The 27875-nt window shown below is 45.6% G+C and overlaps 1 protein-coding gene across 4 annotated transcripts in view; it reads right to left on the bottom strand.

The window, feature by feature from the left end:
* Positions 1–9453: 9453 nt before the first annotated feature.
* Positions 9454–27875, bottom strand: part of GRIN2C (glutamate ionotropic receptor NMDA type subunit 2C) — an 853359-nt gene continuing 834937 nt past the window's right edge. For all 4 annotated transcript variants that reach the window (XM_069654855.1, XM_069654858.1, XM_069654856.1 and 1 more), the window contains 2 exons: positions 15458–15690; positions 9454–13776 (listed from right to left, as the gene is read on the bottom strand). In XM_069654855.1, coding sequence (XP_069510956.1) covers positions 12229–13776; positions 15458–15690 — 1781 coding nt within the window. In that variant the 3' untranslated portion in view covers positions 9454–12228. The remainder of the gene's footprint in view (positions 13777–15457; positions 15691–27875) is intronic.

Here is a 27875-nt window from a genome sequence, read left to right as displayed (position 1 = left end):
CATCTGTGTGATGCAAGGATTACTCATCTGTGTGATGCAAGGAGCTACAAGGCCCCCTGGGTACACGGATTACTCATCTGTGTGATGCAAGAAAGATCCAAACAATAAAAACCAGACTGCTCAGCTGGCACATTTTTCTTTCGGCTGAAGGAAATTAAGATATGCAGTATCAATATGCAGGGGCTCACAGGATTTTTAAGTCTTAGAAACAGCTAGTCGATTACCAATATGCATTAATTAAAGACGCAAGTTGGTTTTGTGAGCTCGCTCTTCCTGCATTCTCCTTATCGTTGACTGATGACAATGCTCTCAACTAAGGATTTACTTAAGGGACAGTAATGGTGTAAGCCAATCCAGCTTCCAGCAGCAGATGTGGGGAGAGCGGGTCATGTGACCTCGCTCTTCCCACCTTCTCTCTGCGATCAACTGCTGACCACGCCCACCCTAGGATTCACTTAACGGACAGCAGCAGGCACAGTGAAAGCAAGTCATGTCACCTTGTTCTTTCCACCTTCTACCCCCTTTCACTTAATCGCAATGCAATCCTGATAACCAAAACATGTCTTGAACCAACCACCACTCAATTCTTGTATGCCCTTTTCCCACTTGTATACTGCATCCAACATGTTGACTGGTCAGGATAAACAGGGGAAGGAGTTGCAGTCGTACAAAACAATCGATTGGTCTTGTACAGTACACAAGTAATCACTGTCAGATTAAATATAAAGTCTCACTTGCCAATTCCCTCAATCATGCAATGACTTTGGTAGTTACCACCCCATCTACAGACCACCTCACAGCAGTGGCACCATCCTGTATGAGATTACAAACATACTTTCGACAGCTTCAGTCGCTCATGTGAGCACAATCTTCCTTGTAGGCTTCAAACTCCCCGAGGCCCCAGTAACCAAAAACACGAGGGACACATTCCTGCCCCTGGCAGATGACTGGACATAACTCACCATGCCCCAGCCCCACACACACTAGTTAATACCTGACACATCATCATATCCTCTTCCCCCTACAAAGTTGCATGAACCCCATAACACTCAACCATGCAGCTGTCTGATTCTCCTTATCGCACTCCCTGACTGACCACAAGGGTCAGGATAAATGCCCCACGGTTGCACAGTGCTAGATGCTGGATGACAGTTTCTCGAATTTTCCCACTTTAGCCATCACAGCTCTGTTAGAACTTTCGCCAAAGCTCGAAAGGAGTTAGAAGTTGCTTTCACTCTGGAAAGATTCATCTTCTCTAAAATTAAATCATCCAGTCCTGGTATACTTTACTCAACAAATGGTACATTACAGCTAATAAGAAAAGATGGTGCAAGGCAACCAAACCAAAGAATCTTCTATCCCTCAAGGACTTATGTTTCAAAAGAATCCTAATTTCTGAAGCCAAGGCTACCTATTGCACAACCTCAGCCTTTAACAGAAAGCTCTTTTTGCATAGGTCAAACAATGCGGTACCAGAATCTTGGGAAAAGTGTGAGGCTATCAATGCATTCTTTATCAACAAGATTGATTGCAGCAGGCTCTATAACTAGGGTGCCAAACCTTCTGACAACTGTCCCTAAATCCCCAGACAGGCTGTTCCTGCATTGATTTGTCTTCCCTCTCAAACGAGGACCTTCTGTACATGCGTGCTTCCTTAAAACCAACCTCTTACACTGACACCATTCCCCCACCCATTATCCTTAAAATACTTACTTGGCCTGCTGTGAATGCTCTTCATTGGATAGTCAACCTCTCCCTCAGCGAGAGTATGTTCCCAGACATCCTAAAAACAAGGGCTTATATGATCAGGCTGATCAGACTGAGATTCTACTCATCGGCACACCCACTCCCTCCTTCCCTGTAGCTCTCTGGCCAGCCTCGCTTGGCCCTCCTCCTGCTCATACCTGCAAGGCAAAAAACCTCGGGGTCATCTTCGACTCCACACTCTCCTTCTCTCTTCATATATCTGACGTCTCTAAGAAGTCACACTACCAGCTGCACCTCCTCAGAGGTATTCTTCCCTTCCTCTCCTTCCCCCAGAAGCTCACTGTCTCCCGAGCCCTGGTTCTCTCGAAGCTGGACTACTGTAACAGCCTCTATCTTAATCTGCCTGCCTCCACTCTCCGCCCCCTGCAATTCATCCAGAACAGAACTGCGAGACTTGTCCTTGGCCTCAAGCCCAGGGACCGTATCTCTCCAGGACTGAAATCTCTACACTGGCTCCCAGTGGCTGCGAGGATTAAGTTCAAAACCCTCTGCATTGTCCACAAGGCCTTCTGGGGGCTGGGGCCTAAATACCTTCAACTCTCTCTTCCTAAATATCTTCCTTCCCGAGCCCTTCGCTCATCCATCTCCAACTCCCTCGGGGTCAGCCGCTTCTCGAAGCAACGAGTTGGGGGGCAATCTCTCGCCGTGGCAGGGGCCTCCCTCTGGAACAGCCTTCCTGACTCCCTGAAACTTGAGGAGAACCATCTCCGGTTCCGGAAGCACCTCAAAAACTTCCTCTTTGCTTCTGCTTTCTCTCTCCCTCTCCCCTGCTAAATTCTCGACTGAATCTGCACCGAATCTGCAACTGGGCCACTCTCACCGACCTCGGTCCTGGGCCCAGCCACTCTCCTCTTGCACTGCCTCCCTGGCAACCCCTGCACTGCGGGACTGTCTCTGTATCCCTACAGCCCCCCTTTCCCAGCACTTGTCTGCACTTACCTTGCACTTGCCACCAGCTGGCCCTATTTATTTACTTACTCTACTTACTTGTATTGCACTTCCCCCTCCCCTTCCCCTTGCACTTTTCCCTTCCCCCTACCCCTGCACTTGTGCGGTCTGAATGACACCTGGCCTAGTAGGATCGTTGTCTGTCTTCCCCTTGTTCCCCCCTCCCTGCCTCGTCGCGCCTTGAAACACTTGTGTATAGGCGCGTTACAAATGCCATATCATATCATATCATATCACTCCTGAAAGGCTCCACTCTCGAACTGGAATACCTAAAAAACTACTGGTCGAGCACAAGCCTTCTGTTTATTGGCAAGGTCATTCAGAAGGCAGCTGCTAACTAACTACTTACAAAAATGTAGCAATTCATCCTGCTCAGGGATTACCATTTCGGGTTCTGCCCCAAACAGGTATATGTTTTAAAGAAATTGCCAGCATGCTTGTCGTGCCATGTACAATTGTTACATTTACATTGTTTAATCATATCCAACAATTCATGACATGTGATCAGCCTGTCTGGTAGTGATTTATTTGAGGAGAGATATGACGTTGGGGAGTGGGGGGTATCTGATCAAAGCAAGCCATCTGAGCGAGCGGGTCGTGAAACCGTGCTGCATACAAATGGCCGAAGAACTCCCCAAACTCCTTCAGTTTATCTTTTTAGGGCCACACTTATTTCTCACCCTGTCCCCTGACTTTATGACTGAACATTTTGTTGTATTTGACTTTTGGTTGCCTGGCCCAGCCTCAACTGTCTTCTTAAAAGTGCAGCTTATCTTTAAGCAGCGTGGCTGAAGCCCAATTGACTTATAAACCATTGATATGGCCACTAACAGAAGGAAAATGACTGTGTTGACTTTATAAAGAGGATGATGTATTTCTTCACCCTTTTCCCTGCTCTTGGTGGTGTGATCAGTTGACACTGCTATAACCGTGTCCTAGGCCACTGTTGAAGAGTTGTCTCTTGTGCAAATTTCCATGAAAAAGTCCTTGAGTGTGTCTTCATGGCATACTCCTCAAGCCTCCAACTCTATGGTCCCTTGTTTAATATTTGAGAGCAAGCATACCGGATACTGGGGCATGGTCAGAGAGGGCAATGAAAGCAGGATTTACTATCTAGAATAAGTACAGGTTGCGATAGAAATAGCATATCTATTCTGTAGCAGGATCAGTGGACATATGCATAGAATCGGCAGTCGGTTTCACTATGATGAGCAATCCCATCGATATTGACCAAACCAATCATGGTCAGTTTATTTTTTAGGTCGGGTGAGGCTGCTCCCATCATGGGATATGCAGTGGTGAATAAATCGTCTATGTTTGGATCAATTACTGAATTTCAATCACCAGCCAAGAGAACATCACCTTCTCCCATATCCTATAGTTTGCCAACATGTTTCATATTGGATCCCTCCTGGTGTGCATTTGGTGGATATACAGATCCCACTCTTGATATGTGCCTTGTAACTTCTCCATTAATCACTAACTTCCTACATGATCAGTTTCACTTTCCACCTGAAAAGGAAAACACCTAGGTAGTCAAATAGCCATCTTATCCTCTGTTATGGCACAGGCATGGAACTGTTTAGGATAGCGCCTCGATTTGTGTCTAGACCTACTTGTGTTCATAAGGTGAATTTCTTGCATGCCTACAACCATGGGACCTTTCTCCCATTACTCCGTAAAAACAGCACAATCTTCTTGGGCATGTTGAAGCCCCCCACATTCCTGGACCAGATTATAATCATCAGTGTATGCCACTGCACCCCCTTCTGCTGGAACATGCTTATTTGCTATTGCTAAACATTTTCGAAATAATACTGTCTCAGGACTTTTCAGATAATTTGTCACAAACTATAAGTTTACCTGTTCTATGGGTACTCTTCAATAGCTAATAGCCAAACCTCCTCCCCTTCACAACATCCATGTGGCACTAGGATCTGCACATCAACACCAGCGTGGCTCTCATCTACATTTTAGAGAGAACCCAAGGCCTACCAGGATCCCGTAAGAATACTTGCAATCAGGCCTCCACTCTCCCTTTCTGCTCCATTTCCCTTACAGTAACATCCGAGGGTATAGGAAACACCACTCCATTAATTACATGTATAGTTTTCAAGACCCCACCCACATCCAAGCCATCCCGCTTATAAGACAACTCTGGAAAACCACCAAAAGTAACCAGAAGTACTCTCCTCGAACTAGGGACTGGCCTGAACACAAACAAAACCCAAACAAGTGATGAAGATGGATGCTCCACTGGTGCGAACCATGGAACATGTACCATTTGTCTCCTTGCCATGATGTATCGAAACTGGTTCTAGGCTTGCTTTGGCTATCCCTTTTCCTTGCTTGCATAGCATTGTTGTTCCCTCAGTACTCCATTGCTTGCAGGTCTAGGATTCACAATCAGTCTCCTGATATTACAAATCTGTATCTTCCTGTCATTCTTCCTAAATTGCAAGTTAAAAAGAAGTCTGTCTGTACCTGGACTTTTTACCTGCAAAATATTTGTCTCCTGTTTCAATTCTCTTCTCTGTTCAAGCAGTAGTAGTAGTAGTAGGGTAAGTGCTGTAGGAGCAATTTCCTGACACAATTGGGGCATACTCTTCAGGAAGTCGATGCCTCTGCCAAAATGTTGTCCACCAAAGTCTGGGATGCCTCCTGTCCTCCCAGCTCAAAGACATCGGTCCAACCGAAGCTCAACACATGATTTTTCACCAAGGTTCAGCAAGATCAGGTTCTGCATGCTCTCCAGAACATTACTGCCTTCTGATCCCCTCTTTAGTGCTTTAAAACTGATGTTTTCAAGGAATGGAGTTGTTGCTAATCGATATTTATTGTAATCATGTAGGGAAGGATTTGGTTGAATGTGTTGCTGTGTTACTACAAGATTGATTTAGCTTTCCCAATGGTGGTAACACTCTGATAGTGGGTGATCTGAACTGTTATTGTGGGGAAAGTAGCAGGGGTGCAGAAGATGGGAGGGGTATTAGGAATGGTCGAGTAAGGCAGGACGGTGGAAATTGGCTAAAATTGATGGAGGAATGGGAGTTGCAAATCTGAATGTGCTCCATGCAGATGGAAAGAGTTTGGGGTGAACCTGGAGCTGTAGGTATGAAGACTCCACAATTAATTATATGTTTGCTTCTCTGGCTATGATGGATGTCTGTAGGGAGTTTCGAATTTATAGCACTACAAAGAGTGATCATAATCTTAAAGAGAGTGCCTTTCAATTGACATATACAAAGAGAGAGGAAACAGCTGCGATGAATTTGTGTGCTAGTAATTCCGGAAATCGTTTAATATGGAGGCCAGAATTAATGTATAAACTCAATCAGCACCTCAAGGGAGATTTAGAGTCCCTGAGGATGGATGCTTTTTTGGATTGTGTGTCGGTTCCTAAATTTGCACGCTTCCTAAGGTTGAAACTTGCAGAATTGGCCAATGGGAGGAAATCCTCTGCTTTTACGGGGAAAGATGGAAGGCATCAATTTGATGAAGCGATTCAGGATTGAAAGAAAGAGCTGCAACGACAAGTGAGAGCTTTAAACCGGATATCTAGGGATCCGGATTGTTGGAAAAGGATTACGGAATTGAGGTTGGCTTTCAGAAATTGGCTGAAATGTACAGCTGGTAAAGTTTCTGTATTGCCAGTAAGTAACACCAGCTCTAGTTTATGATAATGACATTTTTTCTTATAATCAAGACTCTGTTTTGCAAAACATAGAGGGCCTTATTTGGCAGAAGGTATTGGGTCTATTGAACTGTGGTCTGTCTACAATAATACACCAAGAGCTTTGCTTATTGTCCCTGGCTGCACAGTTGAAATTTTAAATCTCATACTTCAGACTTGATCTGAAAATTAGACAGCCCACTGAAAATTCCTTATTTGTTAAATAACATGTCATAATGGAAAATAATAGCTCTATCTGCTTTTCTAATTGTAGCATTGACTGCAACTCCTTCTTAATAATGTGATGAGGTCTTTAAAGATATTAGATTCAAATCCCCAAAGACGAGAGACTAATGCGAAATATGTATTCATTCAAAATGTCCAATTTCTGGATAAACCGCTGTTTGAATGTGAGACTTTTATCAAAAGATGTCCATATCCTAACTGGCAGGGAAAGTTCCAAAGATTTTGTTTTAACCTACTTGCTACTAAGGAAGTTGTATGGGCACGTAATGGGGAGGCAAGAGGGAAAAGGATATGCAGATATTGCCAAGCGGAAGGCTTAGTGGAGACTCTGGAGCATCTTGTAACTGCTTGCCCTCAGACATTCTCTATAAGGTATACACATTTTAACAGGTTTTTAAGTAGTTTTAGATTGTATAATCAGGAGCACTTCCGGCACCAAATCTTACATGGAAATCAGGTAGCTTTGTCCTTGGCAGCACTTAGATGTATTGATGATATTTCTGAACATATTTACATTCAGGGGATTATGGATGTTTTAATGAGTGATAATAATGAAATACTACTGTTTTTTTTTTATACCTTTTTGTATTTTTATTATTGCAAATGTGCAAGGTTTCTTTTGTAAACGATGAGCACATAATACGTTTTTTAAAAATAATATAAGTTTTTTCTTCCTGTGGGGTTATATAGGTCATCACACATTTAGTGCTGATTTATTGATCTCCAGTGGTGGCAGTCGTTCTCGACAGTCTGCTATTTCATTTTCGCAGCATCATCTGCCACTTCTAGAGCTGTGATCTACTCATTGTTCTCATTTGCCTCTTGAATAAGATTTGCCTTCAGGATGCAAACATCAGCCTGTTTTATTCTTTTAAAGTCATCCTTAAGTGAAGTGAGTGGGTTTTGAAAAAATGGTCCTTGTGATTACCTTGGTGCTTTCAGCCTGTGCGCTGGCATAAGCCATGCCGCTCTGGTATGCACCTCCACGGTTCCTCTTGGTAGGGTTCCATTCCAGGCTCTTTCTATTGTCTACCCCCATAGTGCTCTATGTCTTGGGCACTAGTTTGCTTCCCATTTCTGGATGACATGCATTGAGATTACTGATGTTGGTGTGGAGGATTCTAAAGTTATTGTGGAGATTGTTCATAGACCTCTTAGAAATAGTAATGCAATTATTGCCTCTTCTGCGGAAAAAAGAGTGAGGGCCTAATTATGAGTTTGGAGGCAGCCATGGAGCTTTTAGCTCCATGGCTGCCTCCAAACCGGGCTCATTTACCGGGTTCCTGCAATGAGGAATATGCGGGTCATTCCGACATAGGAGGATCCGGTAATTCCTCCTTGCAGGAACCATTCCCCATTCCCATTGGAGCCCCCATAGGACTCAACGGGAATGGGGAGGGAGGCAATAACGGGCAGATTACATCTGGCCCGTTATTGCCTCCCTCTTCCCCTCGCGGGACCCGGAAAGGACGCCTGGTTTTACAGGTTTCTGATCCGGGCCTCGCAAAGGGAAGCTCGTAATCGGCGCTCCGTAATGAAGGAGGCCGGTCCCATACTTGCCCCCTTCATTACAGGAGCGCCACTCCTATAATGAGGCCCTGAGTCTTGCTACTTGTAGCATTACAGTTAACGCCAACATAATGTTTTGCTCACCTAACTGAGCACTAATTAAATTGAGAGTTGCTCCCCACTCTCGCTCCTCATGATGTTGTTGGTGTCTCACCTGCCTTGAGGGGATCGCTCAGCCAATTGACAGGTCTGCTGTGCCGGGCACATGCAACTTGAGGAGCTGACTGCCCTGAGCATTCCTTTAAAACATGCTCACAGCTCACGCATCTGATGTGCTGCTGGTTGACATTGGCAAGAGTACCCCTTTTGTCAGTGTTTCTTGAGATGGTGCTGTCATGGAATACTGTCTGCAGGCCACAGCCACGTCCACCGACTGCCTATGCACCTGGCTGCTCTTCTCCCATTGGCAATTATCTAGGGGTCCTCGAGCACTACCGCTCTGAGCCCAGATGAAATTAGACCCTTGGGCAGGCATCAAGAGGATGTCAAACTTTGTCCAGTCAGATGGAGCGATTTCCGGAATGTATTCCTTCACCATTTTAGCCACACCCTCTTCCTTTGTTGTTAAATTGATCAAATGATGAAAAAAGTATTCTTAAGTAGATGAAACATGCACTTTTTAACATTCTTCAATAATGTTAGTCCTTTTTTATGATTTTATATTTTTTCAATGAGCTATTATTGTGTAGTGTTATTCAAAAATGAGTTACTGAGTGTTACACTGAATTAGGCAAAATCAGATCACATTTTTGTTGATTCCTAAAAAATGTGCCTAAGGGTATGTATTTTTTTTCTTTTGGCTAAAATCTGTCTGGAAATAGATGCCTTTAACAGTAAATAGTTCACTGAGTGTATTAGAGCATTCATGTAGCGTTCCATGTAGGAAGCAGCGTAAAGGTATGCAGCAAATTGAGGAGTGATCGTAATGCTTTTATATAAGATATGTGGAGTTTGTTGGACACAAGGTTCTTGATTAGCGTAGGAGAACGGTATGATGTAGCTAACAAAAATGTAAAGGTTGAGAATGGGGTGAAAAGAAGAATCATCAGTTTTTCCCATGTGTAAGGGTGAGAAGAATTGTAGTTGAAAAATGTGTTTTGGTCATATTTGCTTTTATAAGTAACAGTTTTCGTCATAATTTATTCAGCATGTTTTTTTTTTATCAGTTGTGTAATTTCATTATTGCTTTCATTGTCGCTGTTGTGGTAGGTATTATTTCCGTCATACAAATGTCTTCATTTTCAGCTTTGTCAATTTTTTGAATTCAACGTCAATACTTAGATCCAGTAAGACTTGCAGGGGAACTCTGGCGGGATAAGAATAATCAGAAGCATTTGTCATTTTATTATTATCACATTGCCAACAGTTATGAAAAAACAATAATAAAATGATGAGCAACGCTCTAGAAATACAAAGCATTTTCCACTAATTGAAATGCTGCACCATTAGCGATACCATGTACTTTTGCAAAGGCGTGCCTCTGGCGGGAGCCTGGCATCATGGATAAGCCAGCTGTTTGGAACCTGCAATTTGGGTAAGAAACCTGACTGCTTCACTTGAGTATCTGGTCATTACATCGAATGCAATACCATCGAATGCCTTTCCATCTAAAAAATTGCATTGAAAAAAAGCATTGAATGCATGTTTTTTGAAGCTGAAGGGTTTAGTTTATTTTTAATGGGTTTTAAAGGGTAAACAAAAGGAAGTTTAGGGAGACCCCCATTAAAAACATGTTTTAAAAAATGCATTCGATGCAATTTTGTTCGATGCATTCACTTGCTATGTACTTTTACAAAGTAAAGCTAGAAAAATTGATAATCTGTGTATTTTGTTTTACAAATATGGTAAAAATAAATCTAAATGCCCTTGAAATGTTGCCATGAAGGTCCATTGTCCATCTAGCATTCAGCTTCTTTGGAAAGGAGGTGCTCTCTGCTCGTTCTTATATTTGATTGTATTTCTCTTTGTGAAAATGATTGCTTGGTACTAGTAAGAAAAGAATGCAACATGAAGTTATGACACACTTACGTTACATCCACAATATTCCAAGAAAACGTTGGGAAAGTTTGCCCTCGCAGCACAGGTATTAGAGGTCCTTGGCACTGGGGCACAGGCAGAGTCACACTTACTGGGCAGACCTGGAAATAATAAGGCTATCCTTCTGGCAGTGGGGTGCTCCAAACATATTCACATTCTCAGCTGTCCATGTACATTTGGTCCTGGCGAAGCAGAAGATATGGTAAAGGCCACTATTTGGTCAGGTGATGCTGGACAAAGGGAAAAATGGAAGAGGCCCCAGCATCGTGAATTTGTTTGAGCCATCCATAAAATAACTGCAAAGCCACTTATGGGACTAAGAATGTAGAGAACAAGCTCCCCATTAGACTGTCTAAGTAGAGCACGAAGGGCTGGACTAATGATCTCAGAACCCACCATAGAGCAATGAATTTGGATTCAGGGTCGGTATTCCAGTGGTAATACTGCCAGAATTCTGGTAAAGGGAATTACCGTTACTGCTATTTGGTCCGGTGGATTTACCGCTGGATTACAAGTGGTGTTAGGCGGTGAAAGTTCCCATTTTTGTAGTCCATAGGACTCCATGTGGATTTCGGCATAATTACGGCTGGCGGTAATTCCACTGATTTTGCTGATTTTTGGATGGCAAGGCGTGGATTTTCTTGCAGCATTTTGCTTATTATTATCTGTGAGTTTGTGTTGCAAATATGGTAAACATAAATCTAAATGCCCTTGTAATGTTGACATGAAGGTCCATTGTCCATCTAGCATTCAGCTTCTTTGGAAAGGAGGTGCTCTCTGCTCGTTCTTATATTTGATTGTATTTCTCTTTGTGAAAAAGATTGCTTGGTACTAGTAAGAAAAGAAGGGAACATGAAGTCATGACACACTTAGGTTACATCCACAATATTCCAAGAACACGCTGGGAAAGTTTGCCCTTATCGCACAGGTATTAGAGGTCCTTGGCACTGGGACCCAGGTATAGTCACACATCACTGCCAAACCTATGGTACGCTGATGCGGTGATGCACAGAATAACTGCATGTTTATTGCCTTTTTCTACTGCACCGCATACTTGTAATGAGGCCCTAGCCCTATTGGAATACAGTAATGAACTCAAGGCTATGCATGGACTAGTGGTGTGGAGTCAGAACCATTCACGCAGCCTGGGTTGATGACTGTAGGATTCTCATTGATAAGCACTGATGATTCTTAATGGGAATAAGACGTTCAGACTCAAGATGTCCTGTTAGAGGGAGAGTTTGAACCTAAGATCATATATGGGACTAGAGTTGTGTACTCAGGATTCTCCATGGGGCTAGGAGAATGCAATTTGAATTGCCTTTAACTGGAGGAGTGTTGACTCGGATCACTCATAGTACATGGAAGAAGACCTCTTGCTCACTCATGGGCCAATGCATTTCAACCCAGGATCACGAAAGAGGCTGGAAGTTTGCACTAATGATTCCCTCCAAGACTGGACATGTGGGCTAAAGAAGGACTCATGATTACTATTGGGACCGGGGTCATGGATTGCCTGTGAGACAACAAGCCAATACCATTCTTGGCATTAGGCATATGGACTCTGAATATCCAAATTAAAGTATCAACTGAGGATACCTTGCTGGATCATGGTTATTGCCTCCCAATTCTCCTTGGAATGAGGGGTATTAATCTAGGATCACTCATTGGGACTAGGACTATTGACTTGAATCACCCCCAGAGGACTAGCGGAACAGAATTCACATCAAACTAGGAAGACATACTGAAGATCAACCCTCGGGTATGCTTTCTGAACTCAGGAATCATCATTTAACTAGGAAAAGGGGTCAGAATCAATCACATAGTGAGAGAAACATGCAGTCTTCGTTAGTCCCCAACCTAAATAGCCAATTGTCTCAAGCCTGAGTGTAGAACTTGCCTTGAAATGCAAATTATGGTTTGGTATCTTCTGCATGCAGGAATGACAATAGCAGCAATTGTCTCTGTATTGCCATCTACCACCCATTCTAGACCTCTGACTCTAAGCTTGATAGTCTCCTCCAAGACTTCCCACAGTACGGTATGGTCATTCCATGTGCAGCCAACAGATCCCGCTCGCCCATCATCATTGCTTGCGAGAAGGAAGAGTCCGGGAGGCTGTGTTCCCTGCAGCCTTCATGTATGTGGTGCACACAGGAGTTCCTTAGCATATCCTCCTCCACTGGAATGTCTCTGATGCCTGTGGCCCAAGTGGTGTGAGCTAAGCAGGGTGAAGCGGAGGTGGGAGGATCAGGGAGGATGGCCGTACCTGGGCAAAACAGTCCAATACATGCTGGCCGGGTACTGTAAGCATCTGCATAGGTGCACTCCCTGTGTGGTGCTGTTGGTATCCGCTGTACCCTAGCCATGCTGTGCTGGCATGCATCATGGTACAGAGGTAGTTGCACTGATTGAGGCGGCAGTAACCTTGGTTCCTTCCATAAAGGGGAGGGGTGGGCCAGTGAAAATCTGTCGTTGTAGTTGGGGTTGGGACATGCCACTTGGGGGGAGACTGACTGGAGAATTGGAACAGGTTCATTTGCAGGGGTGATGTCTGCATCGTGAAACAGGTCTGGCATTTCCGGCCGATGGCGGGGATCTTCTGCTCCTGTTTGCATTCCAAGGGCTTGAAGCCTTTTATTCCTTTCCCAAGCAGCCCTTATCAGGGTTGTTTTCTTCGGAGGCATCTCCTTCCCCATGATGGGTGGTGGCTCCATTTTCCTCGGTACAGTCAGCGCCGCATTAAGGGGTCCACAAGTCTGCTTGCATTTCAGGGCAGAGCTGCCACTGCATGTGACGGGCATAAAGCATCCTTCTGGGACCAGGCTCCTGTCAGCTGAAGGCACTGTCCTGTCTGGGTGAGAAGTCCTAAGGTTACAGCCCTCTCCCAGAGCCTGATGCCTGGTGAGAACGGGCATCAGTTTCCCATTCATTCTGGCTGCTGGGCTTTGGTGGCCAGTATAGATGTCCGGCAAGGGAAGCCTCTTGAAAGCCTTGCCTTCTGAGAGGGTGCTGGTGAGCATTTGAGGTCCAGGGTATGACTGGAGTTGGGTACTGAGTAACAATTGGGTGGAGCCATTTATAGTGGGAACTGGAAGGAACTGGTCTCCTGAGTGCCCGCTTTGAAGATCGAGGGGATGGAGAGCAAGAGGCTTCTGACTCACTGACCTCTCACACATCTGCAGGCTGGTGTCCGCACATGTGGCCTGCGTCCCACAAAGAGCAGGTGCCGTGGCTTTCTTAGGCATGCCCAGCAGAAGGGCTGTTCTTCCAGGACCAGCAGTGCTCTGTGTGACAAGGTGAGGCGTCTTGACGTGGAAGGGGTTCTGAAGACTCTCATTTCGCTGGGTCCAATTCTCAATGGTGCGCGTGACATTCTCAAGAGAGCTGCCCACACTGCTGGATGACACCATGTCCTTGGCGGCCTGCAGCATCTTTAGCACGCTAGCCTGTGCCGTGTTTGGGGTGGTGTCTGATGTGTGGGCCCCAGAGGGGCTTTCAAGGTTCTGCACTCCACTGAAGCAGCTGTAAATACCCTGCAAAGAGAGAGAGAGAGAGAGAGAGGAACATCAGAAACTCTTCTCCACGCAAGGCACCACATTGTGTGTGTATGTTTTCTTTAATGGCTAGCCCAATTGCCAAGTTTGTGTGTCACTGCACTTTACAGACTTTCCTAAATTAGTATAAATATGAAGTTACATTTATGGACTCAATATGGGCAATGATTCTCAATCAGATGGTTGGTGACTGTGGTTGTGGGAGTCAGAAACAGTTGATGTGAGGTTTGTGATGGCTATGGAGCCCTTCAGGAAGGGGGTGGGAAGTTCCACAGATGGCTGCAACTATGCTTCTTCCCGACTCCCGAAGTGCATCATCGTATGCTGGGAATGGTGGGAGCTCTGGTGAGTGGATTTTAGGAGGGTGCATTCAGCTCCTTGTGATCAGTTTTATCATTACAAGGACAGCTTTTTAACGTAAATAGATTTGGAATCAATGAGCCTCATGGGGAGAGCACGCGGGTATGTGTTAGTAGGCAGGGGGAGCATGTTGTCCCTACATTTGCATGCTGGCATCTGTAGGAAAAAACTGAGACAGTGGCGGCAGACAAATTGCTTATCAGCATTCAATATTACTCCATCCCACCTTCCTGAAATTACACAACCGCTGTGGCCTCTTAGAGCAGACAGTGATGATGAATGGAGAAAGCTGCTTTGGGAGCTGGTAGAGATGCCAAGGACTAGGTGACATAGCAGGTGTACTTTTAGTGGAGTGCACTGTGTGCTTGCATGTGTAGAGATCATGTGTCTGCATCTGGGACTGCCCATGGCATCTCCAGAGTGTAGGGATATGTCAGCAGGAATGACATCTCTCGATCCTGGGCCTGGTGCTATGTGATCTACCGAATTAAATGACAGAGAATGATTTTACAACTAAACGTTTATAACGCAAAAATATTGAATTTTTAAAATGTTTTTATTTGGGGAGTCACCCCAAGCCCCCCATTGTTTTATGCTTTTGAAAACAACCCCAACACCTCCCCACCGGTTTTAACCCGTCAGCTCCCATATATATATATATTTTTTTCATTCAATATTTTTTCATCTTTATTGTTTCGTTATTAAAGTCATTCTCTGTTTTTTATTCGTTGAAATCACTGGATACCCTTGGGTCTTTGTATAGAGAGATGTTCACTTCATATCTAGGGCTGAAGAACTTGGATCCTAAAAAGACCACTGTATCTCCAGCAGGGAAAAGGTATATAAAAGGCACTGTTTGCTGTGTCTCCGGGCCGTAGGTTTTATATGGAAGGTGTGCCCAATGCAGCTTCATAGGTGGGTGACATTATAATGACTTCAAAGGTTATGCACTTAATACTCCAGGGCAATGCTCTTAGGGTGCCAGATCAAGAAGAACGTCTTTAATGCGAGGCTGTAGTTTGGGAGGGAATTGCAAGTGTTAGGAATTTGAAAAGATTTGTGAATTTAGACATAGTAATTGAACAGAAGAGCAGATCGTGGTTCCCTTTGCACGAAGCGAAATTCAGCTGGTAGTGGAAATGGGAAGGGGGATTAGGGCAGAAGAGAGGAAGTGAAATAAACACATGGATGCTACAGTGAGAGACAAGTCTAGCACGCTTTGCTGCTATTTGGGGCACCCTAAGGGGGTTGAATGATCAGGTTAATGGTTGGTGGTGAGAGTGGCGCAGCTGTTACTCACCCTGCTCACAGCAAGAAGACAGTTGAGTTGTTGGGTCTGTGGGACCGAATGGCGTAGTCTCCAGTAGACCAGGTGCTCCCATGCAAAGACGAGCAGACTCAGCCCCATGGCCACTAGCAGCATGTAGAACACACCTGCCATGTTATCAATGTCCAGTTTGCTGCTCATCACCTCGTTCTTCTCATTCTGACATATCCCTGAGAGCCACACTGTCTCCAGCTTTGCAGTATCCCCTTGGGAGAAAGCCAATGGACAAATCTCACTGATGATAACAACCAATCGAAACCTTTACCACTGACAAAACCAACGAATCAACAGAAAGTTATCACGGACATGCACTAAACAATAGACAGTTCTCAAAGACAATAACCACCAAGCTGAGACAATTGCAACCAATCAATATATGTAATTTTAGGTAATCAACATCAATCATTACATGCTAAACACAGACAATAGCTGCCAAGCTTTCACAGAATATAGCTAAAAGGCAGTGCTCAGTGATTCCGAATATGCTACTCCTGTAGCTTAATAGGGAAATATACTACACATAGGAATAGTTTACTTCTTCAGGAGGAGATATAGCTAGTGTTAGCGTGTATGATGAATTGCTAAATAGAAGTGAGTTCCTTGTCTACTGTGTGTTATAATGTGATGGAACATTGGAAGGTACCCGGCAGTTCATTTATGGCCTCCATTGCGGTAAGCTACTACAATAGCACCATCTCCAAGCTTAATCTACATACTGAATCTGTTGGTTGCCTCCATGACCACCAGTCTGGCTTCAGAGCTGCCAGAAACACAGAAACAGCTCTCCTGAATACCTGTGAGGACATGCTCTCCAATCTTGACTCTAATCTCCTTTCTGTCCTCATTCTCCTTGATCTATCCTCTGCTTTTGACAGTCAACCATGCCATCCTGCTCAATCGGCTCTGGGACAACCTTGGTATTACTGATCAGGCCCTGGCCTGGTTGACCCCCTTTCTCACTAACCAATCCTCTCAGGTCCAACTGGCGTCTTTCCTCTCTCATACCTCTCTCTCCAATTGTGGTGTTCCCCAGGGGTCTAACATCTCTCCTTGGCTCTTCAGCCACTAGCTGGAACCACTGCATCGCTACTTTCTGCTCCAATTTTCAATGTTATGCGATAACACTCAGCTCTCTCTTAGGCTCCACTCAGCCACCTCTGCTTCTTCTCTCATATCAGACTGTCTGGCCGCAATTCAGGAATGGTGTGCCACCAATGATCTCTGCCTTAAAGCCAGTAAGACTGAGATCTACCTCATTGAGACACCTTCTCCCTCCTTTCCTCTCTCTCTCTGGCAGCCCACTCTGGGCCCTCTTCCTGATCCTTCCTGTGAGGATAAGAACTGTGGTGTCATCTTTGACTCCACCTCTCCTTCTCTACTGACATCTCTGACATCTGTAAGAAGTCAAATTATCAGCTGCACCTCCTCATAGGTATTCTTCCTTTTCTCTCTTTGCCCCAGAGGATCACTCTCTCCAGAGCTCTGGTCCTGTCTAGGCTGGACTATTGCAACAACCTCTTTCTAAGTCTTCCTGACTCTACTCTCCGACTTTTACAACTTATCAAGACCCTCTGTATTGTCCAAAAGACTTTCTTGTGCCTGGGACCATTCTACTTCTAAGTTTCTCTTCCAAAATGTCTTCCTTCTCGAGCTCTCCCATATCCAACTCTCTAAGGGTCAGATGCTTCTCTAAGCAGAGAGTTGGGGGCAGATCTATCGCCTCGGCTAGGTCCTCTCTCTGGAACAGCCTCCCTGCCTCTCTCAAACTTGAGCAGAACCACCTCCGGTTTCGGAAGCAACTCAAGACGTTCCTTTTCACTTCCGATTTCCCTCTTCATCTCCCCTTCTGATGCACTGGCCACCTCGTCACCTTCTGAACCCAAACCCAGGCTAATACGTGTCCAGTTGCCCTTGCAATCCCTCCGGGCTCCTCAGCACTTAAGGATTTGTATCTGTAACCCTACAGTCCCTTCTCTCTGCACTTATGACCCACCTGTTGGCTGCACTTGTGAGTTAACTGCACTTCCCCTCCCTCTGGCACTTTCCCCTTCCATCTTCCCTGCACTTGTGTGATCTAAATGACTCCAGGCCTAGTAAGATCGTAATTTTGTCCTTCCTTTGTTTCCCCCTCCTTGTCTTGTTGCGCCTAGAAACACTTGTGCACAGGCGCGTTGTAAATGCCATGTTACTGTCACTTTTTGAGAAAAACAGGAACTCCAATGCCACTTCTTCCATAGTTAAACTTCATTGAGAGGTACAAAAGCAACAACTGTGCTCTGCAGGTGGTGGAGAGGTAAAGCTAGATACTATATGACACTGCATGGATACAACACAATAGCAAATAAGCTGAGATTGCTCAGACAGAAGTATGTACTTAAAAATTAATAACTGTTAAATGAACTTTCAAGATAATGCACATGGTAATTTAAGCAAACTGGTGAAAATAAGGTACACCTCATTGCATTCAGGACCAAATGAGATCATAGGAAACAATAATGGGACACCATGTTAAACTGTGCAATTGTTTGAATGCTCAATTGAAAGTTACTTTTATCTGAACAATAATCTTCCATTTCTATTGAAGGCGCCGTTTTTTTTTAAATTATTAATGCTCCTAGGCTCCAAAGCAGTCAAAAGGAACAATTGTCTGCTTTTCCTTTTTAGTTTCACATAGTTACCACTCCCAATGAGGCTATAGGGCCTTTAATGCAGAGTGGTAAATGTAAGCAGAGCACTACAGGCTTTCAAGGCACTCTGTAGAGCCCTTATAACGCTTTTCGGTGCAGAGTCACTTCAAGGTGCTAATAAGACGTTACAACCCTTAGAATGGCAACACTGAGCCCAGACACTCAAGAATGTACTTTAACATTGGCTAGATTTCGCTAGTGCTCCACACATAATAACCCTTTTGTTGCTTCAGTCACCTATCAATACATGGCATTCATAAGCACTATCAACCAACAATTTGATGGTTTTCACAGAGTAACCACCAGTCAGTATATACTTATCACCAAGACTAAGAAATACTCACTTAGCTGTAACAGTAGATTTGCACCTCAATATCTTGAATAGATTGAAATGCTTGCCATAATCCTGAGATATAGTTGTTGGATTCAAAAACGCAATGTCATTTTTTTCAAAGTGAAAAGTGCGAGTATCAACCACAAACAAGACACAGGCCCTCATTACGACCCTGGCGGAAAGTAACTGACCTGACCGCCATAGCGTAAATAGCGTTTCCGCCATTGCACGATGGAGTAAAGTGCGGCTAATTCTGACCCATCGGGCACGAGCATTACGCCATGGCGGAAGTGCAAAGTCCGCGATTGCGGAAATGTCCCCAAAACGCCCCTCACCGCCGTCGTACGGCGCCCTAGGTGCAATTCCGCCACCCATCATAGCGGTCACCGTAATGAGCGGTAATCGCAAAATACGGTGACCGTAAATATACGGAAACGGAAGTAAAAACATGGGGCCGGAACGGGAAACAGCACGCCGTACACCTATAAAATCAGAATCCCAACACAACCATCAAAAATCCGACCCTGAGACACATCCCAACCCGTTAGCCACCCTAGTTAAAACAATCAAAATGGGAAAAGTTGCTAAAAAAGCATGCGACCGCAAGCGGCAGGTCCACTTCTCCCATGAGGAACTCACCGTGCTCACAGAGACCCTCCAGGAGAATGCTGCCGTCGTCTTCTCGACGCAAATGACCAGGATGGCACTTGCGAACAAGAAGGCCATATGGGCCCTGGTGGCACAGCGGGTAAGTGCGGTGGGGACCGCACCCCGCAACCCACAGCAATGCAGAAAGCGATGGGACGACTTGCGGATACGCGTACGGAGCATACTATCAGCCAACCGTAACATTGCCACAGCTACCGGGGGAGGATCGGAATCACCCATCAAGTTGACCCCCTGGGAAGAAATCTGTGCCTCCACCATTGGAATGGAGAGTATAGAGGGAGTCGGAGGGATGGAGAAAGGAGTGCAGACATCCGAAGAATCAGGTAGGTGGGCCAAATAAAACAATGCTAAATCCACAATGTCCAATCATGTGAAGTACCATGTGTCCACATAGTGCAACAGAAACACATGTCCAGGAGAACGTCCACATACATTGGCCTGATAGCGCACTTTAAAACTCACATTAAATACATTAATAATCAAAAATCCTAAAAACACCCTCTACACGTGCAGCATGCACACCCTAACTGCAGGCTGCAAAACAACTGCATCCTCAATCCACACAAAAATGAAACCACCTCCAAGGCCCTGACCCAAATCACCCTCAGGTACCACCCCAATGCATGTGATACATTGCCATTCCAATTTCCACAGACCCATAAATAACGCTCGCCCTCCTTTACTCCACCACAGGGTCCGATTCAAACGACGAGCTTCAGGACACCCCTACCAGCACACCTGCAAAGAGGGCCAAGACCAACGGCCAAAGACCCTCCACCTCAGCTGCACGGATCAAGACACGGCAGCAGCACAAATCAAGTGGCAGCACACAGGAGGGGACTTCAACAGGCACCCCAGCAGCCAGCATGCCCACACCAGCAGCACCACAGGTCCCCCCAATGGATGCCACAGAAGGCACTGCTTCTGGTGGCAGCAGCACCATAGGTGACACTGCATTAATGCCAGCATGCTCCGACACAGACAACGGTGCTGTCGATGTAGGACCCATCCATGACCTGTCTCAATCCCCCTGTTTGTTTCATCCCGTACACCATGAGGATACCACGCAGGGGCACCCACAAGACGACGACTGGCCATCCCCCACAAGCCCTGTGGCAAGGCAACATGAGGTGATCAGCCCCTCTGTGACACCACCGCAAATGGGCATGGCCCAGCAGAGGCAACAGTCCCTCGACCAGGTGATCGTGCAACAGCAGCAACTGGCCACGCTCCTCAAGGAGCATGCTGATGAATGTGGGGGTTCTAAGGCAGCCATAGAAACATCTACTGAGACACTTAGGGCACAAATGGAGCGAAGTACAGAGACACTAAGGGTACAAATGGAGAGAAGCACCGAGAGCCTGAGGGGGGAACTGCATGCGACGTCCAAAGACGTATGTGGTGAACTTGCCGCTGTGCGCCGTGTGCTCACTGAGCTCTCACAAACCCTTAGGGACATGCATGGACGTGAGCAGGCCGAGACATCATCCGTTGCAAGTTCCGTCCAGGGCAGCCCCCAACGTACATCTGGGAGGAACCTGCGCTCCACAGGCAGGGGTGTCCCTGATACCCGGAGAGGGGGCTTGCAATAGCGTCTGCCCACTGACAATGAGCATCTTTGGACACTGGTGTTCGGGGGGGAGGTAGGAGGGTGGAGGGGGGGTGTTGGGCTTACTTGGGTGGCGGGTCGATGGGGTGTGTAATATAATTTCACATATGCTATAAACATTACATAATCATCCAATGAGATGTGTGGACATTTATCTTTGTGTACGAGGCCTTTATAAGCGTACAGTCCACATTGTGCATGTTCCAGACACACACAGTGCCACAAGTCCCGTGTCCATGTATCAGCCACCAGGCGTGAGTGCTAGAAGCATGAATCCATGATATTCTGACGAATTTCACGGGCCTCCTGTGCCTCGCGGACTCCTTGAGGTGCTGCCACATCCCCAGCCTCATCATGACCATCTTCAGGTGCTTGCAGTTCTGCGTCAGGGGGCATGGGCACATTTCTACGTACGCACATGTTGTGTAGCATGACACATGCCATGACCATCTTTGCAACCTTCTCATGGCGGTACAGGAGTGCCCCGCCAGACCTGCTGAGGCAGCGGAAACGAGCCTTCAGTAGGCCAAATGCCTGTTCTATGACTACACGGGTACGTGAGTGGGCATGGTTGTAGTCCTCCTCATGCTGGTTCTGTGGGTTCCGGAGTGGTGTAAGGAGCCATCTCTTCAGTGGATACCCGGCATCACCTGTATGTGGACAATAAAGGATGTTTGTGGAATGACATTGCTACGTACGCACCCCCCCCCCTTCCTGCCAGGTCATTGCCGCATCACATACCCCACATTATCATGCATGAAATGAGACTCACCGAGTAGCCAGGATCTGTTCCCTGCGTGTCGCTCCATGTAGCGTGGTATTGTAGAGTTCCTCAAGACCATAGAATCATGGGTTGATCCAGGAAATCGGGCACAACAATGTGTAAAGATCCTGTTGGAGTCACACACCATTTGTACATTAAGAGAATGATATTGTTTCCGGTTGCGGTACTGGACCTCCATGGCATGTGGGACAACCAATTCCACATGGGTGCAGTCGATGGCACCAATGCAACCCGGTATGCTGGCAAGTGCATGGAATCCCACTTTTGTGTTTGTAATCTCCTGCTCCGAGCGTGGTAAAGAGATGTAGTCGTCTGCGTGCTTCAGGAGGGCATCGAGCACTTGCAATAGTGTCCGTGAGAACAGTGGCTGTGAAATGCCATGCAACTGTCCGACTGTGTGCTGGTAGGTGCCTGTGGCCAGGAAGTGGAGTACAGACACCACCTTCAGTAGGGGTGGGATGGCGGTTGGGCTATCTATCATGCTGACAAGGTCAGCGTGTGTCATGTCCACAATGGCGGTTATGGTGTCCCGGTCCAAACGGTAGAGGGTGTGGATCTGCTCAGCAGTGAGGTTGAACGGATGAGCTCGGAGGCGTGGGATTGCGGGCTGCCTGCGTGGTGGTAGTGGCTGTGCTGGTGGGCCTTGCTGGCCCTGCCTTGCCCTCCTCCTCTTCCTGCGTCTCCTCTGTGCGGCCGGTTGTTGTAGTAGTTGGTGTTCGTCTTCTTCTTGAAGTTGGAGTACTTGCAGTGCTATCAGGTCCCCCAGGGCCAACATCGCTAGTCCTGCCGGTAGCATTTTGGAGTGGGTGTGGTTGTGGGAGGGGGTTGGGTGTGCAATTTATGTGTTTTCAGGCTGTATAGCCTCCACCTGTGGTGATTCATTCCACCTGTGCCAGCTGCAATCCCCTTTGGGCGAGCACTGTACCGAGGTTCACCGACGGGCGGGGCGTCCCATTTGTGAGTGAAGCCAGTTGCCAATTTCACACACTGCCGCACTACATGGATGAATTTGTGATTTCAAGCGGTCACAGATGCCTGTTCGACGTGATGTTGCAAATGAGGAATTCGAAGGACAGCGCTTTCGGTTTTCAGCTAGCGGCGAGGAGACGCCCACAGGTCTGACTGCAAATATAACGTTCAATTGTTTAATGTCCTTGGGACAGGGGCCATGGCGAGAATGCAATGATTGATATGAATAGTATGGGTTGCGCAATAGCGTAGTGGACGATAAGGCAGGACGTTCCCAAATACATGTTACTTCACAACACTAGAATTCCGGCCTGGAGCACAGTGGATTTTGCAGACTGCATTACGCACAGACTAAATGGAAATTTCAAATGTTATGTGAGTAAATAATCAGGCGTTTTTATACCGGGATGAGGGAATGATGTATGGATGCATGGACAGATGATTTAATTGAGAGTTTGCCATGTACATGGCTTTTTGGAATCTATCCCCTTCCCCTGCGCTATGTGATGCAGAGCTGCCATAGTGGGACCATCGTCTATCTGCCCTTGTTGAACCCTCCCTGTCTCGACGCGCCTTCCAACACTTGTGTCTATGCACGTTACTAATCCCATCTAATGGATTCTGTTTTAACAGACGCATGCACACAAACACTCGTTTGTAATAGTGTTTTCACCTCGATTTATATAGTTATGATTCGCAAGTGATTTTTGGGTGGAAATAATCCTTTTGAGTGGGCTAGCATGCATATGGCTGTAGATTTAGTGTGATCATTGAAGTGAGTAATACAAATGAAGTTCTGATGCCCATACTATTCTTTTTCATTTCATTTGGGTGACAGGTATCTCCTCCCCTTTTGCCGCTGCCATCTGTATGCCACTCCTGCAGATGGCTTTTACTCCCGACACCTGCTGCTTCGAGTTAATAAGTGGAGCACCATTACGATCTTATGGGACGATCGCCAATGGGCCACATGCCCTTACGCAGTACTAGTGGCTAGGAGCAACATATCAACCTTTCAGCTGGACTAGTGCCTACCTAATGGGACGGCCCTGCGGTTCTAGGCGCTTCCATGTTGCCTTTTTGAACGTGAATGTAGCCCCTGTGTACCATGAAGGAACAGGGCGTCACACAAGGAGAAGCTGGTCATTTATTGCGGATGCAGCCCACAGTAATGAAAAATATTTTGGGGTTTATGACCTAATAGCTGTATGGGCTTGGTGAATTTGATGTGCATTAAAATTTTATTCTGATATTAACCGTGTAGCGTTATTCTTTGCAAGTAATGTAGCATATTCCTATTTGTGGAGCGATGTATTGTGAGTAGATCTGCATTGGGTTCCGGCTTCTGAGTATAGTTGCGTGGTACTGTACTGGCCGTGTTTGCCTACGAAGCCCAGTAAGGTCAGGGATAGGGGCTGCCATTATGACTGTTTTAATGATGTCATGCTCAGGGGCGGGGGATTAGCTTTTGTGTAACAGATGCCGGTCAGCCAGGTGGATTGGTGGAATGATGTGATTATCAGAAAATGGCTGGTCACAGGTGCCTGTGTTTGCGTGCATTTCTTGGAGGGAGACTGAGGTCATGTCCATTGGAATAGCTTCTGTATTCGTGCCATCTGTGCCCTGCAGCTCCCATTGGCCCCTCTTGAGATGAGCCTGGCTGCTCAGTCACTCTGCCAACTTGTGTGGTACATGCTTACGCTGATGGTTGATTTGTTTACTGGCAAGAGTACAGGGCTGGTGCAGTCTCCCTCAGGATACTGCTTTGAATGTTGCCTTACACTGGTGTCAAGCGATGGGGGCCTGTTGTTGTTTTGTCTCATATTTCAGTTCATATTGCTGTACTTGAACCTTCACATGCCTGTGCTGCATCAGTACGGCAATGGTGACATGCCAAATATGGATGGCCACTCACAAGGCACTTGGAGCCCCTACATTCATTTGTTCGTTGGCATGCATGGGTGACTTGTACATTTCACTGGTTGCATTGTGTAACTTCATTGCACCTACGAGGAGTTGTGCAATGTGGGCAGGGAGTGGTGTACAGGCACTCAGTAGGGCCATTTACGGTTGGTTCACAATGCCGTAATTCTCACCATGGCGGAATGGTACTTTCCGCCATGCTTGATGGCGTTAAGTAAATGTCCGCTAGGGTCAGAATTCGCATACCGTTGCGCCATGGTGGTAATTACGGTTTTGCATGGCGCGCGTGCGCGTACTTGGTGCAGTTAGCGTTGGCGTTCACTACGGTGTCGCTAATGGCATCGTACTTTACGGTGACGGGTCATAATCGCACCGAGCGGTATTCGATGGCGGTATTACATTTCCGCTATCGTTTTTCGATTTCCGCCAGGGTCGTAATGAGGGCCACAAAGTGGTGCCTGAACTATCAATTTGAAGCACAGAACATCGATATATCGATGTCATCTTCAGATTTCTAATTGTATGTGCTGTAGAGTATCCTTTGTAGTGTAAGCATGAATTGTATATGTACTGCTTTAAAATCTTGATCTCATGCTGTGGCACGCCTGTTTACACATGAGTCTACTACAGAGGCCAGACTGCGAAACTACTATTACAAGTAAGTAACAATGTACTTATTAAGCATGACTCTAATTGAGAGTCACATGCTATACATTTGAAATCAGTACTGTTAACTCTACATCTCGAGGCGCGAATGATGATGAAGCAGAACCGCACTGATGACTTGTGTCTGCTTCACCCACTAATGATTCTTGTCCTGACTGAATATGTAAAAAAGAATGCATTGTTAATATATTCACTGAGTGCTAGATTGAAGTGCTGAGTACACTCTGATAAAACAAAAAAAAATGATAGATGGAACTTTCTTATATAAGGGAGCACTGTCGGTGCATTAAAAGCTGTTTGTTTACTTGCAAAACAGTTACATATGTTGTACGTGCAATACCTTATTTTGTAATGGTATTTCTTTTTTTCAAGTAACCAAAGACCGCACACAACTGTTTTTCCTTTCCAAAACCATTTGTCTTGTGTTGTAGCATATGACAATTCTTTTTACATATGTGGAAAGTAGTGATCGTTCTGCCATGGGTTTCAGATAATTAAATAAAGTAGTTACATCTATTGTCTGATGAATATGAAAGGTTGCCAATACCTTTGGTAACAATGCTGAATGTGTTCATTGAAGTGACTCTCTATAAAGACACTCAGAAATGCAGCCTTCCTTCTTGACTTCGTGATTCCACAGGTTTCCATAGACTTGCAAGGTGCTTCCATTACTCACCTTAATGCCACACTGATGATTTCAGTTGCTTCAAGTGATCAGGGTGATGGGATAAGCATTTTAACCTTAAACAAGTTAGCCAATTATAATACACCCTGACTTCATGCACTGTGTTAGGACTACAATATCACCTTAATGGCCACCTTTCTGTTGTCTGTTCAATACAAAAGGTAGATCTGCTAATATTTCCTTCATTGTGGCCCGAGTGGGTAAAACTTTTTTTTAAACATCATATCAAAAACATGCAACCTTTAGTAGAATAACATGCCAGTGTTGTCAGGTTTCTGCATTCATTTAAAATGCATGTATATCATTTTTTTGAATTTTCTTTTTACATTTGTTACGCGCGCTATACCTGTAGGCATCAAGGCGCTGGTTGCAACATTGGGAGATAATGGCTGAAGAATGCTTACATAAGGTACGCAGGGTAGGAATAGGTTGCATGTAAGCGCACACACGGTATCATGCAGATAGCAGAGTTAATATTACATCACAAACAGGAATATGGTACATGAGGGTACATATAGCTTGTAGAAGAGAGTGAATGGTGTCAACAACTTTGCAGGGGAGTGCAAGGCCAGTGAGTGCTGTGACAAAGCTTGAGGCTGAGTTCGAGTAGCTGAGAGATACTCAGCGAGGCAAGTCATACACCTGCTAAAGATGTTTCCTATAACTGGGTATGTTTGGAAGACAGACTGAAACAATCCACACTTAACATATATGTTGCGGAGCCTTGTAGAGGCCCATAAAGTGGAAGTCTCACACTAGGAAAGAAGGAACAGGCTGGATGAAGCGAGGAAGCAGGAAGATGTGCTGCTGGCTGGGAATTGGATTAAACATCAAAAATAGCTCCATCTTTGAGAAGGAAACTAAGTAAAGAATGATAAACTTGCAGTCTGGGAAATTGAGTGAAATCCCAAAATTGCACATGTATAAGTAAGAAACTGAGTAAAGAAAGACATCCCTGTATTTTGGGAAATGAAGTCCAATCCCAAAGATTTACATGCATGTTAATTAATGGTATGTTATATTGTGCTATGCTGTGTTATTTGTCTTTTATACTGAGCACATCACCACCATAATGGTCTTAAAGCACCAAGTCTTGTCTGTATAAAGGTGAATTGTGACTCCACTCAGGGTGGCATTTTGTGGAGTAAAAACGAAAGAGGGCCAAGGAGACCTGGAAAGGGGACCAGTGGGAAAGGTCAAGCTGACAGAATTATGCAGACTTAACTCGAGAAGAAAATGTGATCAAAAGAAGTGAGAAGAACTTCCCTTTTGGCCAGCAGAACTCTCATGGAAGCCATTACTAGTGTGGTGGTGATATTATGTTATGTCGTGTTGTAGCTGCGTATTTGCCTTGAGGTGTGCTCAAGAGTTCCCAGGAGTTGTGGGGGCTGCTAACTAGAAAATCATATTGGATCCCCTCCTGCTGGCGGCAGAGTGAATTCTGGTAAAAATATTGGCTGTGTGCAGGTTAAGTGCTGGGGAACGCAAAGGGGGAATTTGAGAAAAAGGATCCCCCTGAGCCCGAACCATGACAGATGTTTCTCGGGTGTAGAAGAGAGAACAAGTGTTGCCTTTCTACTTAATGGATTGGTAAAGAAGCCCCTGGAATAAAGCATGAGTGAAATACATTAGAGGTAAGTTTGGAAAATAATTAATGGCATGATAGCTGGTTTAAAGGAGACATTCCTGTTAAGGGCACAACTCTAGGATGGCAACTGTGCATTATTTGCTGATATGCAGAGGCTCTCTGTCACCTTCAGCACATTCTTTAAAGTCTTCTACACTGCCAAGGTGTATTCAAGTGATGCCCTTGGGAGCAGAAGAGCACATGTTCTTCCACTTGCTCCCTGGGCACACAATCTTCTACTTCACCCAGAATGTCCATCAATGTCCAGGTTCTATAGCCAGGAAATCTGGGAGGAATGATGGGCACTCTTAAAGGGGGTGGCATTTGTTCTGTGGCTGGACTTGGAGCATGGCACTGGTCAGTCCCACCTGGACGTTCTTGAATCCTGCTAGGAGCATTATTGGGATGGTAATGGTAATTAGGAATGTTGGTTTCCTC

Source organism: Ambystoma mexicanum, chromosome 3q (genome assembly GCF_040938575.1).
Source record: "Ambystoma mexicanum isolate Mex_15411 chromosome 3q, UKY_AmexF1_1, whole genome shotgun sequence".
NCBI classification, from domain to species: Eukaryota; Metazoa; Chordata; class Amphibia; order Caudata; family Ambystomatidae; genus Ambystoma; species Ambystoma mexicanum.
Note: the sequence above shows the minus strand (reverse complement) of the source record. Positions and strands in the feature narration are given on the sequence as shown.